Source organism: Hevea brasiliensis, chromosome 15 (genome assembly GCF_030052815.1).
Source record: "Hevea brasiliensis isolate MT/VB/25A 57/8 chromosome 15, ASM3005281v1, whole genome shotgun sequence".
NCBI lineage: Eukaryota > Viridiplantae > Streptophyta > Magnoliopsida > Malpighiales > Euphorbiaceae > Hevea > Hevea brasiliensis.
The window spans coordinates 3,840,489-3,856,901 of NC_079507.1; the positions used below are offsets into that span (position 1 = coordinate 3,840,489).

Consider the following 16,413-nt stretch of genomic DNA (forward strand, 5'->3'; position numbering starts at 1 on the left):
CTACCTTTAAATTTCAGTCCTAATTAAAATTTGAGGTAAAATAAATTCGGGCAAAATTTTTCTTGGTACATATTTTTCTTCGACTTTTATTAGTTAAACTTAAATGAAGGTTGGTATTTGCAAATTTTTTGAATAGCATGACTACTAATATACTAATAGTTGATAGAAATGGTGAAGAGGAAGAGTCATGGGTTGAAATTCGAACAAAGATCATGGCATTTGTATCTAATTTTAGAAAAAAAAAAAAAGAATTGCATGGTGAGTTTTACTCAAAGTGTTAGACAATTATATTTGATAACTTGTGTAGTTTTTAGGTCACTTCTAGTTGTTTCTTTTCTGTCTTATTTTTTGAATATCTTTTTTATAGTGATTTATGCTGCATATCTATATTTAGGAACTATTTTTTTGCCCCAGTGGGCCTTAGGTTATGAACAATGCCATTGGAGCTATGATTATGATAAGAGGGTTCGTGAGGTACGGTGTTGATGCATGTCAGTATGTTGACCACTATGGGATCTCAAGCTAGATTGTTTTTATTTATTTATAACTATGGAAAGTCAAGTTTTAATAGTTCCCTTTAACAAAGTTTTGTTTATAGTTTTTACTATGGGCCTTTGATAGTTAGACATCATATACCCTTTTTTCTTGTTGTTAAGCCTTTTGCACTTGCAAATTGCCGGAACATTTAGGAAGAAGGGCATTCTTTGTGATGTCATATGGATGGACATTGACTACATGGATAGTTTTCATTGTTTCACATTTGACCAGGTATGTTTACCTTATATCCTTTGGATGATAAATTCATCCCTAATTAAATTGAAATGTTAGGTTACTGCATGGCTAAATGCTTCTCATTTTTTCTTTCCCTTGAATAAGCTCAATGTGATCATATTTTCCTTGCCTCATTGCTTCTGCCACATATTCACTGTTAGATAATGTTGAAATTTGCCACTTATGGATGAATGAATAATGATATTTTTCCACGGAGTATATTTAGTGGGTTGCATTACCCAAACAAAAGGACACACTGATTTCCTAAGACAATAGCAATTTACAATTTGAGATGATCTCTCCAAATTTTGACCAATCTTCTATAGTCGATAGAATAGCAAAATGCACCTCCTTGCAATCAATCTCTACATATGATAACCTTAATTACATATAGATATACATAATTGTATTAAAATTTTATATATATATATATATATATATATATATATATATATATATATATATATATATAGTGTCCTTTTTTTTATTAAATTCTAATTCAATATTATTTTGATACGGTTATAATTCGATTATAGATAAATAATCAAAACTGAACAAAAACAATAAATATAAATTCAGTTTAATATAGTTCGATTCTTACAATAATAGTTTTTCTAATTCTGATATAATTTGGTGTTATTTTTCGAACTATTGTGGATTACCCAAAGAGATTGTATTATCTACAAATAATTGGATTTGTAGCATGTTTCTTTTTTCTCTGCTAATCTTTAATTTACTAATATTTAATATAAAATTATTTATTTCTATTCTAAATCTGCTCCCATTAATTTCTGGGCAACCATAACTAATGGTACTCTATAGGAAGAAGGCATATTTGTTATATATATATATATATATATATATATATATATACACACACTTATGATTTAATTTTTTTTATGTAATTTTGATATAATATTATCATAGTGTTAAAAATGTTTCAATTATTTAAATTAAAAAATTAATTTTAATATTATTTTAATTAATTATATAGATAAAAATATTTATTTATTTAAAATTATTATATTTTTTATGATAACATAATTATAAACTTAAATAAAATAAAATAAAACTTTTAAAAATATAAATAGATGAAGATATTTAAATATTAAAATAAATTAATAAGAAATACAAGTTAGTTCATTGAATTAAATTTATTTAAATTTTGTTATTTTATTTTTGTAAATTGATTTGCCTATATTATATTTGTTATAATTTAAAATAAAATTAATTTATATAGTGAGATTGTAAAGTTAGATTAATATGAAAGAAAATTATTTATAAAATTAAAAAATAGGATAATTTTTAAAATATATTTTTGTAGCTTAGTTATTATCATTATGCAATTTTTATTTTCATTATATTAATATTTTGAAATTTTATATTGTGATGTTATTTAATATAAATAATTTTAACTTACTTAATATATTATTTAATATATTTAATAAATATTTTTATTTTTAAAATTATAGATTATATTATGTATATTATAAACGTATCAATTATATATTAAAATATAAATATAAATTTAATCTAATTAATTCATATTAATTATATAATTAATACTCTTGAATAGCTAATTTTCTTTTCTTTTCCTTTTATATCTCTCTCATTTTTATCATTTTGAAAATCTAAAACATATAATAATTTAAAATTAATATTGAGGGGGTGTTTATCTTTTCACATAAATATGTTTAAAAACATAATTAGGATTTCTTATAATCTTATAGTCAAAATCAACAACCTAACTAAGATTGCCATGGTAATTTGAATCAAAACCAATGCCAAAGGCTCATCAATAAATTGCATGATGAAAAATAAAAATACAGAAATGCCCACATATTGAATTAACATGTTAATGAATGATAAATTTATTTATAACATATTTTTATCAACTTTGGAATGACTACGCGTTGAGTGTGGGAATCAGTCCCTCTGTAATTAGTCCTTAGAAAATTGGGATAAACTTTCTAACTAGAATTTTTCTTTTTATTTTAATTTATGATTATATAATATAAATTTATTTATTAAAAGTATAAATTACAAGTTAGGAATGTAAATTTTAGGCATAAATACCTTAATACATAAAAAAATTAATTTTAATAAAAAATAATAATATACTATTACAAGAATTCAAGGTAAATTTTTTTTTTGTCGCTATCTTGCACAATATCAAAGTCACAAAAAATTAATCAAGTCAGATTTTAAAACAATTGTCATTCTATTTTAACTCTACTAATGAGAATCAATGCTAAAAAATATTGAATAATTAATGATTTTAAAAAATTAAAAATTAGATATATAAATTATTAAAATGCAATTAAATATTAGCGATTAATATTAAGCATTAAAGTAAAAAACTATGCAATCAATTTTAATTAATTTAATATTAAGATTTAATTATTATTCTGCAGTACAAAGTATAAATTATAAAATAATGTATTTTCGTAATATCGAGAAGTTGATATTTAATTTTTCTTTTAATTGTGAGATTCACATGTATGGATTTATAATTTTTTTTATAAAATAATATTTTAATTGTAAGAATTTCAATTTTGATTATGGAATAAATTTATAATTAAATTCTAAAATTAAGATAAATTATTAAAATTAAAATATTTAAATATAATTAAAAAAATTCATATAGATTTATTTATTTATTTTTATTAAATAGAGTAAAAAGGTTTAAAAAATAGAATAAATTTTAAATATTTTTTTTTAAACATTAGGATAGGGAATTGATAAATCGAATTGAATCTCATCATTTCAGTTTAATTGATTCAGTTTTTCAGTATTTTCAATTCCATTTTCTTACCTATTATAACGGAACAGTAGATTAGATAGATTAATAACTTTTGCGATACTATGACGTTGGACTAGTCATTTTTTGATGTTACGATGTTGGTTTTTCTTTATAAACTTTTATTTATGGATTTTAATTCATTATGGTTATAGACTTCTATGTAATATTGTGTTGTGTGGAGTTTTATGTAGTAAATTGATAACGTGTAGTGTTTTAATTTTATGGACTTTTATGTAGTTTAAATTTATAATTTTATGAAATGTGCTACGGCCGAGTACTATTCGGTTCAAACCGAATTAATCGAACTGAATCATTTTATTTTGGTAATTCGGTTCGGTTTTAAGAGTGATTAATTTTGGTTCGGTTTTAATTTTATAAAATTTTGATTATTTTGATTTGGTTCGATTTTGATGGACAAAAAGTTCAGTTAAACCAAATCGAATCGAAATTCATCAAAACTCTGCGTTTTGGCCTTGGGAGTTAGGGCTAACTTAAGTAATTTTCTCCAGACCAGGCGCCGCACCATTCTGCTCCTCCTCCGCGCTCACTGCTTTTTGGTCTGGTCATTAATTCTCATTGTCTCCTCTCTTCGGTTGGTCTTCAAGCTCCTCTTCCAAGATCAGTCCTCATCACGACATCAGCGGTGTTTATCAACCTGCAGTGGCAGTGTGGCTCAATCAAACAATTACTTAGTCCTTTCCACTCTTCTCTCTCGAATCGTTATTCTAACTGCCGCCGGCTTGGAGAGGGTCTTTCGCTCTCCTTCTCCTTCTCCTTCTCCTTCCTCAATCCACGGTAGGTTCAACTCTTCCCTCTGATAAATTCCTTGATCAATTTTTATGCAAAATGCAATGAACTTCTTATTGCTTGTAAACTGTTCGATTCTATGGGTCAAAGAAATGTAGTGTCTTGGATTGCCTTGATGACTGGGTATTTACATATGGGGTTAGGACTGGTATCCATATTAAGGTGAGGACTGATACTAATGTAAAAGAAAATCAATAATGACATATTGCTTAAAAAAGATTAATACAGCTTCTTCAAAAGTGCATCAATAAATCGTGGTTGCAGAATGTGCTAAATACTACCATTCATTATTTTATGGTGCAATGATACAAGTATAAGGTTGTCCACAGCATGCGAGGGATTTGACTCTTCGTTGACTATGCCAAAACAGATGAAGTTGCGTTTAGTTGGCTATTTCTCACATCTTGTTGATTTGAAATTTATTTTTTATTTATTATTTTTTTTTGCTACTCACCCACCCTGATGCCCTATTTAGACTGTAATTTTATTAGCAGGTTTCTTGTTTATATATCACATTAACCCACTGACAAAGTAGTAGGTTAGCGGTGTAAGCTTATATGAGGAATGTAAATAATTCATGCATCTTAGCAGAGGCAAACCACTAAACCTGAAGAGAGCATTGTTGTCTTCAGCTATGTTTTTGGATTGTTAAGGACTTTTGTATTTGCTTTTTGATGAATTTTCTTTTTTAAATTATTTTATTTTTATAGGGATTTTGTGTATTATATGTTTAATTTTATTGATTAATGTGAAATTCAGTCCAAAATAGGGTAAAAATAGAATAAAAAAAAAAGGCAAAAATCAGGTTTAAATAAAGTGAAACCAGGTCCAAAACAGAAGCCCATTTAAAGCCCAAACCGATCGAACCGAACCGAAATATTTTGGTTCGGTTCTGTTTCGGTTTCTTGTATATTTCGGTTCGGTTCATAATATTATGTAATTCGGTCTATTCGGTTTTGTCGTTGGGTTCGGTTCGGTTCGGTTCGAATCGAATACTTAGCCCTAGAATGTGCACTCTCATTTAGTATTGATTTACAATTTTATAGATTTTGGATGAATTTATAATTTTATGGATTTTTGTATGGATTTTGATGTATTATTTATATTTATTTCTTAGGAGTAAATTGATTTTTATGTAATTTTGTAAAGATTGTGGTTTACGGCAATCGAACTGAGCCAAACTTTCTATTTTCTGTTTGGTTTGGTTTGTTTATTCTTTGAAGATCGGTTATTTGGTCTATTCTACTATTGAACGCTAGAAATAATTTTTGTAAATCTTTAGTTTGGTTTGTCTTGAACACTAATAATTATTGATGTTCCTGGACAGACCCCTATATCTTCCATACATAGAAGTGGTTAATAGTTTGATGGAGCAAAATATATAATTAGATGATTTGATAGTTTGAGCTTATGATTTGTGGCCCTATATATTGAAGATACTTGTTTAGTCATTAGATGCTTATTTTCAAATTGGATGTTTGGTTTATAAATGGGAAGGATCCATTTGCGCTTTAAGGCTTCTGATCGTTATTTTTTTTGTTTCCCAACCTAAAAGTTGTTGAATTTGGGGAAATAATTGTTTTGCATATGCATAAAACATGCATCCACCCATATTTCATATAATGTTTTTACTACATATTTTTAAAATCTACCTTTCTTAATTGTTGGGATCTTTTGATATTTTGAAATGAATATGTACAATGAGTTCTTGTTTCATTGAGTTGGGGCTTCTTCAATGTGTTGGATTACTTTTTTGAGTTTAATATCTAACTAGTGAATTATTTATTTCATTGGAAAATAACAGTTTGAAATTAAAATTAATTTAAATTGAATTGCTATAACAGGTTTTCTTTAATTTTCCTCAGGTGATGACTACTCAAAGGAAGAATATATGTGTAAATGAGTCGTACGATTGTAATCTTGAAGAATGGTTGATTAAACACAACACTGATGCTAGGTGGTCAAGTAAGCACCACACATGGAATTTGGATTCTGCTAAAGCATCTATTAATTGGAACTTAGAATGGCCCACATTAGATACGGTGCAATTGGTGCAGGGCATGATAACAGCTGTCATAGAATTTCGTGATAAGAATGGAATTCACGGTTATCTTCATAATCATAAGAACTTTTTGTTGAAATTTGGAATGAAGTGCTATTTTGGTGCACATGTGAGAGACATCATTAAAGTTTTTATTGTGCATGATGATAAGTCAGAGAAAAAGAATAGTGATTTCAAAGAGAAATCAAAAAATGCTGATGTGACTGAGTTGGCTAGCATGATTTGTTATACCATACTTGGTAAAGAGATTCAAGAGTTACCTTCTGATTGGATTAACCTAATTGACAGCGTTAATATATTATACATGACTAGTAGATATAAAACTGTTATTCCAGTGGAATTCGTGAAGAATCATCCAACATTGTGGCCATGGCGAAGGAGATTCATGTTTTATGAGGAATGTTGGGTTCAAGCTACACATTGGACGACTGTCACGCACATATCTAAATGACAAAAATATTACATCTGGAGTGGGTTGAAGATATTGCATCAAGTATCAAATTTGTTGATTGGTCTTCTAATATTCCTGTGGATACACCAATGCGACGACTTTTTAATGATATGCGTGGGCGGTCTAGATTAAAAACAGATAATGGCTATGATCTCCTTCACTTTCTCAGGGTTTTTCATCATCACTACTGTGATAGAGATAAGTCGCAAAATCTCATTGTACATCAAACTGATAGCAAGAATTATGAGGAGGACGAATTTATCGAAATTGTAACAACACAGTGTTTTCCATTGTTTTTGGTGACCATATACAAAACATTATGCACATATGATTTATTTTTTTAGGTATGTGCTTCTAGAATTTAATAAGCTATTATTTCTTTTTGTAATTAGAATTTATTATATTAATGTATCTTTTTGTGCAACTTCCTTTTATCTGGTGTAAGAAGTGTAGGAGGAGACAACCATTTTTCTGTTGTAGGAAGTGTGAAGTGTGAGAATAGGAAGAAGGCATTCAGCTAAAGCAAATTCATGTATATCTGATGGAGTCTACATTCAAGGATCTAGAACATTCTTCAAATTTAGTTAGGTAATTTTTAGTAACTAGTTTTCAATTTTTAGCTAGTTTTGGTTGGTTGGGCAGTTAAAAAAATCAACATTGGTTGGCTTTCAATTGGCTAGTTATTGTTTTTCCACTTATTTTCTTTATTCCACCCTCAATTGCACATAAGACAGAACAATTACCGTGATTGAATTGAATGAAAACTTTCAGTTGTCCACCAAGTGTAGGCATTTCTATCATTGTTTTTTTCTCCCCAGCAAGCTAATATTGTTGCAATGATTTATGGGTAGATATGTGGAATTCTTATCTCTACTTTTAGATTTAATTATCAAGATTCAATTATGTAATTCTGGCTTAAATTGGTTACTACCGCAGATAAAGCAGTAGATTGGCTTAAACACTTTAATCCCAGTTTATTTGATTTCTAGTATTCTAAAATCAGTTTCAAGAAAGATGGGAAGGAGATAATATTGCAGGGAGTTAGTGATATGGTGTCTCAATCCAAGCTACTGAATTGTTTGAGTTATCAGCAGCTATTACAGAAGCAAGGGAAGGATTTTCAAACTCCTTTATTATGTGTGCAAGTGTCATAATCACCTTCAACTACATTTTCAATTAATGCAGTAGGTAATGTTGTTTCAAGTACTCTTGACACTAATTCAGTTGAATTGCAGAATCTATTAAATAAGTATATCCAAAGACCTTGCCACCATTTAGAAGTCACAATAATTCTATTCCCTTGGTACCAATAGCAGAACTTGTGAATATTAGGCCTTATAGGTGCCCTCATTTTTAGAAAGCAGAAATAGAGAAATTGATGGATGAAATGTTACAAAATGAGGTCATACAACCCAACATCAGTCCTTATTTTTCTCCAGTACATCTTGTCAAGAAAAAGAATGGTTCTTGGATGTTTATTATTATTATATTTTATTTTTACCAGCTTTGGGTTTTTGTCTAGCTCAGCTGTATCTATGTGAGTGTAACATTTTGTGTTTGTGACCTCTTCAATCAATATATCTCAGTTCTGTATGGTTACTCCAGTTAGGTGCTCGAGCAGAATTAGAAATCATGTCACTTCTCCATGATACAAATGGATTAGAAGTTGGAATAAGTGAGGCTACATTCTCCTCATTGTGCAGGGCTGTGCTTGTTTTATTGTCGTTGAATCACTATATAGGTTGCTGACTTAGTTTAAGATCAATAGTAGTGTGAGCATCTTTTCAATTAGAGTGACTCTACTCAGAAGTTGACACTTTTCATAAGTTGAATTGTAGCAGTTTTATTTTGCACTTGGGGAATTGGCGTTTCTGTTATCTGCTCACTGGGTCTCCTCCTTGTGGTTTTGGATTTCCTGCTACTATTCAAGATGATTACTCCCGTATTGTTAAATTGTTTGTCTTCGAGGAAACCAACTGCAGTGCGTCCGAATTTTATCCAAAAATTGTTTATTCTGCCAGTTTTGAGATCAAAACTTCATTCATTAATAGGGGTGATATCATTAACCGCCATATCCTTAGCCCAGTGAGCTTTTAATTTTGTGTTTTTGTTACTATAAATGATACATCTTTGATTGTTTAGAACCATCCAACTTGTTACTGTGCTGAAATGGCTTAACCTTATTGTAATTCTTTTCTGATGGGATGATTTTGGTTTTAGCTTATATGAGGAAATTTCCTCTGTTGCATCCTTCAGTGCTTCTTTTTTATTTGTGTAGTATTTTTGTTTGGCTTTTGTTGGAATTTGATAATGGTTGTGCTAGGAGAGAAGCATGAGAGCATGAAGAGGAAACAAGAAGATAACTGACAAAGTCAGATTCAATTAATGTTTGTTGACAAAGTAAGATTAGATTATTGTTTGTTTCCTTCTTGCCTTCCCCTTTGTTAGGTTTTGAATCCCTAACAAGGCAGTTATAGGTAATTGGGAAAGAAAAGAATTAGGAAGAAAAGAAATAGAGAATTTAGAGAGAGATAATAGCAGAGATAGAGAGAAGAAAGAATTAGAGAGATGAGAACTTCAGTTATCATTTCAAGTGTTCTTTCTACTTATTTATACAGCTTCAGCTAGCTTCAGTTATTCTAACTGAAGTAGTTACAGCTGTTCTTGTCTAAGTGAGTCCTCTTAACTACCTCTATAGCAGTTCATCCTCTTAACCATTCTCTAGACTTCTTCCTTCTGTACTTTTGCCTCTCATATGTAACAATCTTTAGCACCTTCTTGCCCCAAGAAGGGTGCAAAATCTGGAAATTGGGACATGATGAAAGAGGCATCCTCCCATGCTGCTGAATAGTGAAGCCATTTGATGAGAACTAGTGAGACTGGTAGACTGTTCCTGGTGATAACGCTTGACTGCAATACTTCTTCAGGGGCTACCTGCTGTAGTTCTTCTTGCAACACTGGAAGCTTGTTAGGGTTTATGAAACCCTAAGAGAAAGAAATCGGGAAATGGAGGTAAGAATAGAAAGAAGAGAGAATAGAAGAGAGATATTGTGTTCTTGCTAATTCTTGGAATGAATTACAACAAGGTTACAGTTGAAGTATTTGTACACAATAACTACCTTGTAACTACCTCAGCTGACTATTCTAGCTAACACAACAGAATTAGTTACGCTTCCTGCCAATTACTAACTCCTCAACTCTTCTAGAATTCCTAATCACATCTTATTCTTATATTTCCTCCTATAATATGTGATAATACCCCCTCTATTATTTTCTTGTCCCAAGAAAGTGGAACTTCAGGGAACTGGCCTTCGGTAAGGCCTTCGGTAAAGCACTATCCTCCCAGGTGGCATCTTTTACCGACAGATTAAGCCATTTTATAAGCCCTTGTTCCACATGCTGGTCCCCTCTCATGACAACTCTAGTCTACAATACCTGCTCAGGAGCCCTTGAATGTGATCATCTTCCATAATAGGCCAATCAGTAGCAACAACAACACCATCTCCAACCTTGTTCTCAAGCATAGACACATGAAAAAACAGGATGACTAGCAGATGTTGGAGGCAAATCCAGGTGATGAGTCACCTTCCCAACTCTTGCCAAAATTCTGTTTGGCCCATACAAATTGGCAGGCAGCTCAAGGACTCGTCTTACATCAATTGAGGTTTGCCTGTATAGCAGCCTTGCAAGCGGAGCGGCTCTGCGAATTCTATGACTGGTGCAAGGCAAAGGGGTTGTGTGGCTCTTACGAGTACCCTTTCAAAGAAAAAATTCCTGAGATACAGATTCGAGTTCTCGAGACTTTCCTCAATGGGATGTGGCAGTTAACAGTCTTCTTCGTCTGCTACGTCTCCATCTTCGTGGGTGGAGTCTAATAAATCAAGTTCGACTGAAGATGATGGAGACAATAATAAGCAAATGGTTATCGCAGCTAGCTCTAGGTGGGTGAAATCTGAATAAAATAATAGTTTATTTGGAAGAAAGAGGAAATGAGGAAGAGATGGGTCCATTGATTCAATTAGAAGATGGTGGAAATGATAACTGGGAGGTCCTACTTGATGCTTCACTTAATCTTCCAAGTATTCCTATCAACAACTACTCGATAAACCCTACTGGATTTAGCAATGGCTATGGATGTGAGGTTCTTGGGAAAGACTGAAATGCAGAAAAGAACAATCAATGGCAGATGCAAGTATATAATCCTAATAATGCATTCAATCCGTCTTGTCAACCTTATTATTACGTGCCAAATTGCACCGAATGGAGCAGTGCGAGTAATCCTGCATATCCATGGCGATTGTAGAAGAAGACATTAATCCATAGCTTTTGAAGAATGTGATTCAGTAAAACATATCATTGTAACCAGGAATCGGCAGGAGATTAGTTTACTATGGTTGTTTTTTGATTAATTTAGATCTGTCGTATAGGAGATTAGAAGTTTTATTTATAAAATTATAAATGATTCTTAGTGGACAATGCCATTTTTACATAACCTTTGATTTGATGAAACATTGATATGATCAATCCGTAAGCAGCAAAACAAAAGCCCTCATACCATTGACAGTGATATCGTAATTCATTTAAAATGTTTCTCAAATTTTTTTTTTTTTACCCTTGGTATAGAATTTAGAAGAGAAACATTTAATAAGATAAAACTACTCTATAGTCTACAGTGCTCAGAATATAAAGTATCGCACAGAAATGGCATTGATCAATCTCAGTTAACAAACTTCTATACAAGAACCACCAAAATCATGTGCCATAATAGCTAGTCTGGTACAATTTAACAGGAAATGTAAGTGCTAAAAGGAACTCAAGCAATCACATAAACCCATTTTGATGCACCCAAACAGTTAGTCTTGATCTGTTTCCAACACCCTGCTTCCTGTGCCTCCACTTTTGTTCTGCTCTTTGCCTCTTGCCATCATCCCATTCTCGGTCATACATCCTATAACCGGATTAAGGACTAGAATTTCAGGTAATTAATACGCTTCAAAAATATAATCAAGCCTAACATAAATTTCATGATATATATATATATATATATATATATATATATACACACACACACTGTCCATTAAAGACCATAATCGGATTTGAGGCCACATGTTCAAGCCAAGTCCAGCCATGCCCCAGTTTTTAGGGCAATTGTCCAAATGGGTCCAGTTCAAGACCAAGTACTACTTGGATCTCTTTGAAGAAAACAAAAACTAGATTTTCATAGGAAGATAGCCATCATAAGCACAGCTTGAGCATAGTTTAACAGAATATGCATTTGTATTCTTAAATATGGTGCATACGCATAAATCATGAATGCATTCTTAAGAATGAGATTCAAGTATACAGATCTGCATCATGACGAGTCATCTTGTTGGCTGCTTCTTTACCATGAATCCTCATTGGAGGTTCATAGAAGTAACCTGCACGCTAGATCATGGCTCCTTTTCTATCTCCCCTATCTCTCCCATCATAAGATTGTGACATACCAATAGGAAGAGGTGGAGGTGGTGGAACAACTGGAGAATACTCACCAGCTTCCCCCAATGATAACTGCTCTCTTTTAAGTTTACATCTCTTAGAGGCGGCACTAATATCCATTTCCTCCTTCAAAAGGTTCACTTTCTCTCTCTCCCTCTCCCTTTCTCTTTCCCTCTCCTCCATCTTTATCATTGCTAAGATAAGCAAAAACCTTCAGTCTTCTAAGTGCAGTAAAAAAGTGGAAAAAAAGTTAGCATCTTAGGACACTTTGTCATCTAGGCTCAAGCTCTGCTTATTTATTAAACAAGCCAAGCTATACATTGTTCAAATTCCATGCATCGTTGTCTACTTTTAGGATACTTGTGAACCAAAAACAAGAACAAAGGAGCCACAAACATCAACACACATTAATTCATTATGGGCTTAACACCAACCCAATTCAAGCCAATGCAATCCAGCAAGCAACCAAACTACAGTAACCCCACCCCACAAGAAGAGGGAGGAATGGAAAGTTAAACTGGGTCAAATGCAGTCCATTTCTGCATGTCACCAAATCCCATCAAATAATCCTAAATGAAAATAGAATAAATAGTCAACACCTAATACATACCTTCATTGACAGTCCCTCTCGCTTTCTCTCTCAAAAATCATCTTCTCTCCTATGCTTTGCATCATGTTGTGAAACCAAAGAATTTCTTCTGAGTGTCGCCTTTCTTTCTTCTCATGCCTAGGAGAAAGCCTCTGAGTATGCCTGGTAGTTCCAAAACTTCTATCAGCGTCTTCATCCCGTCTACCAGAATTAACAGATTGGGGAACCACATGAGGAGGCAAGGGTGGTGGAGGTGGCAAGTTTTTCCCATAAAATCGGTCGTCATCATGAGATTTTACCATGGATGTATCACCATACCGCAGCTTGCTTCGGTCATCCTTATTTCGTTCATGTTTAGCTTTGTCAGAGGGCCAGTCAAAATTCCTATCAGCACCTCTCTCCTGCCCTCTCTCTACTGAATGCTCTCTTCCATATCTTTCCATTGACCTGTCTGTTGATCTTTCCAATAAAATATCATCTTCACGAGACTTATCAGGATGCTCTGATCTTTCACTATATTCCCTGTCATATCTCTCATCGCCTTTATCTTTTAATCTATCCATAACTTTATATATGCTTCTATGCATACTTTGTTCATCAGTTCCTGTCTTGTCAAGATCCACTAATCGAGCATCCATGGGCCTCTCCCTGCTAGAGAAGCGAACTTCACCCTCTAAATCTCTCAATTCACTATCACCTTTCCAGTGTTTGCTTAATCTGTCAGGATCTTCTGCAGGACTTGTTCTCCTTTGCAGCTTATCACCAGACTTTGTTGTCACAAGAGAACTATCATGCTTGGGAGCGTGAACAAGTCTAGGAGGCTGCTTTTGAATATCACCACCTTTAGTAACATCATCTTTTACCACAGATTTGGCAGCTCCATTATCTACCTTTAATTCACCACCATGACCATCAGAGGTTCTTGCAGATGATGTCAAGCCTCTTGCTGTTGTGGAAACTGCATTACCATTAGATGTGATTGCAGAAGAAACATTAGTAACATTTCCTTGCCTTCCTTCTAAAAAATGAGAAGGGATATCTTTGTCACCGGACGAAGTGATAGGAGTTCTGCCCACTGCTTTCCAGATTTGGAGTCTTCTTTTGCAAGATCTTGTTTAGGTGTTTTAATTGATCCAGCAGGTATTGACTGTTTTGCTGAAGCTTTCACCTGCCCAACAAATAAAGAATATAATTATAATAACAATATTAACAAAAAATAGAACATAATAAATCCTTCCACATTTTAAACAAATAGAGTTAGATTGTAGATCAAGGGTAAGTCTAACCCTTCAATAAAAGAATTTACAAAAATAAACAGATAAATGATTCATGCAGCTAAAGCCACCTAATAACTATATGATAATTGATCAAATTTTGTTTTTCTAGCCAATAACGGCATCCTTACCTCCTCCTATCTACAATGATTAACAGAAGTGCAAAACTTCATAAGTTGAGAAATTAGGACTAAGGTCTGATATTGATTACACCCCTTAAATATTCTTTCTACTAACTGAAAGGCTGGACATAGTATGCATTATACCATTAATGCTACTTCACCAAGAAAAGATCCAACAAAATTTAAACCATGGACCCATCTTTGATAACACAGACTAATAATTTTAAGTGATCCAACGGCACCAGCATAAAAATTGGTGGTGAGTCCCATTTCCTTTTTATTTTAGTCCCCAATTTATTTTCTTTGGATGTTTATTGAGTTGGCAACTCAATGATGTGCAGGATCCCGTGCGAAAGCTGGTGACACAATGGGCAGAGACAAAATATTAGTGTGTATTTATAAGCATGTCTACTAGTTAAGAATGTAAACATGATAGTCTTTTTTTTTTTTTTTTTATGACAATGTAAACATGATAGTTAAGACACAGAAAATTAACAAATTGATAAACAACAGAAATAAACAGGCAATTTAAGTAGGCACCCTTCACCACATGTTTAACCATGATGATTCCTCTGTTGCAGTAATCAACGGTGAATAACTTAAAATCAGATGGCTCTTATTTTCTATACACGCCAATCTAAAGGCAAGTGATTTCACCCAAAGTTATTAAGGCGAAAGGCAACACTAAGGCGATAAGGTATCCCATGGCCTTAGGCGAGAGGCGAGGCGAGGGTCTTTTTGAAGCAAGGCGTTGTAACCTAAATTGCCTAATATATATATATGCTTCTAACATAAAAATTCATTCATTTAACTGGTTTAATAAGTAAAAAAGCACATTAAATTACCATTTGCAAATGCACAATACCTTTTTATCCTAAACCAAGAGGAGCATATCAAACTTCCCATTAATGGAACCTAAACCATTTTAAAATTAAATTAATTAACCATTCTAAATGAGATTTGCATTATCCATTTAATAAAAATCATATAACAATTGACAATAACACAATGCATATCACAGTACCTATATAATAAACAATATGAAACAACAATTTAACAAAAAAAAAGTGCTACTGCTTGATAAAAATGGCATAACTGTTTGTAAGAGAAGAAAGCATAGAAAAGATAAGAAAAAAAATAAAAAGAAAAAAAAAGGGAAAATAAGTAGGAGAGAAGAGAAAAAATGGCATTCTCCAAGTTTGTTGGTAAGAGGAAAACAACAGGTGAGAGGGGAGAAGAATACAGAAGAAGAATAGAGGAGAAGGAGAGGAAAGAAGGTGAAGAAGGCAGAGAGAGAGAGAGAGAGAGAGAGAGAGAGAGAAAGGAAAAATACTTGGTCTGGTGTAGTTCTACAAGTCTGTTGGGGGCGTGAGTTTAGGGTTCCTTTTTTTTTTTGTATTTTTATGCTGTTTAAAAAAAATAGAAAAAGGGAAAATAGATTTTCTTCAATCAGGTGACGCCTTGGTTGCCCAGCGCACCTCTCCTCAGCAATCTCGGGGGCGCACCTCCTTCAAGTTGCCTCGCCTCAGCCAAGCGAGGCGCCATGGCCTCGCCTCGCCTCGCTTCGCCTAGCGCCTCGCCTGGTGCCTTTTATCGCCTTTAATAACACTGATTTCACCTAAACACAGAGAAACCAATAACAATTATGAACCACATCCATACATAACAAATAACACATTTCATAAAATAAAAAACCTCAGATTCTCAGAGTTCGAGGCGACTTTGCTCGTGCTTTCATCCGGTATTCTATTTGCTGATTCTTCCATTTGCTTTTGATTCTCCACTAATCTTGATGTTCTAGCCGCAGATGCGAGGAAGCAAATGATCAACATCTGACCATTCATGGCAAAGATTTTAATGAATATAAGAAAATATGTACCTTCTGCAGCAATATTATATCACGGTAAAGATAAGGTCCAATAGTCGCAAGCATCTGAAAAAGCTCTTTGGTAAGATCAACGAATGACCTATGGCCAAAAGAACTAATTGTGTCCTTAGAATCAATGCCACCAAGAAGACCCAAAATTTTGGAGATGCATTTGACGAATGATATCAT

General features: G+C 32.7%; 1 protein-coding gene and 1 pseudogene across 1 annotated transcript; one reads left to right on the forward strand and one right to left on the reverse strand.

The window, feature by feature from the left end:
• The first annotated feature begins 4,077 nt into the window (after nucleotides 1-4,077).
• On the forward strand, nucleotides 4,078-6,894 carry LOC110640202 (uncharacterized). The gene is made up of 2 exons (XM_058136392.1): nucleotides 4,078-4,369; nucleotides 6,247-6,894. Exon 2 carries the CDS (start codon nucleotides 6,250-6,252, stop codon nucleotides 6,892-6,894), a length of 645 nt encoding a protein of 214 aa, XP_057992375.1. The 5' UTR covers nucleotides 4,078-4,369; nucleotides 6,247-6,249.
• A 4,681-nt stretch (nucleotides 6,895-11,575) lies between these two features.
• On the reverse strand, nucleotides 11,576-16,413 carry LOC110640198 (THO complex subunit 2-like; annotated as a pseudogene).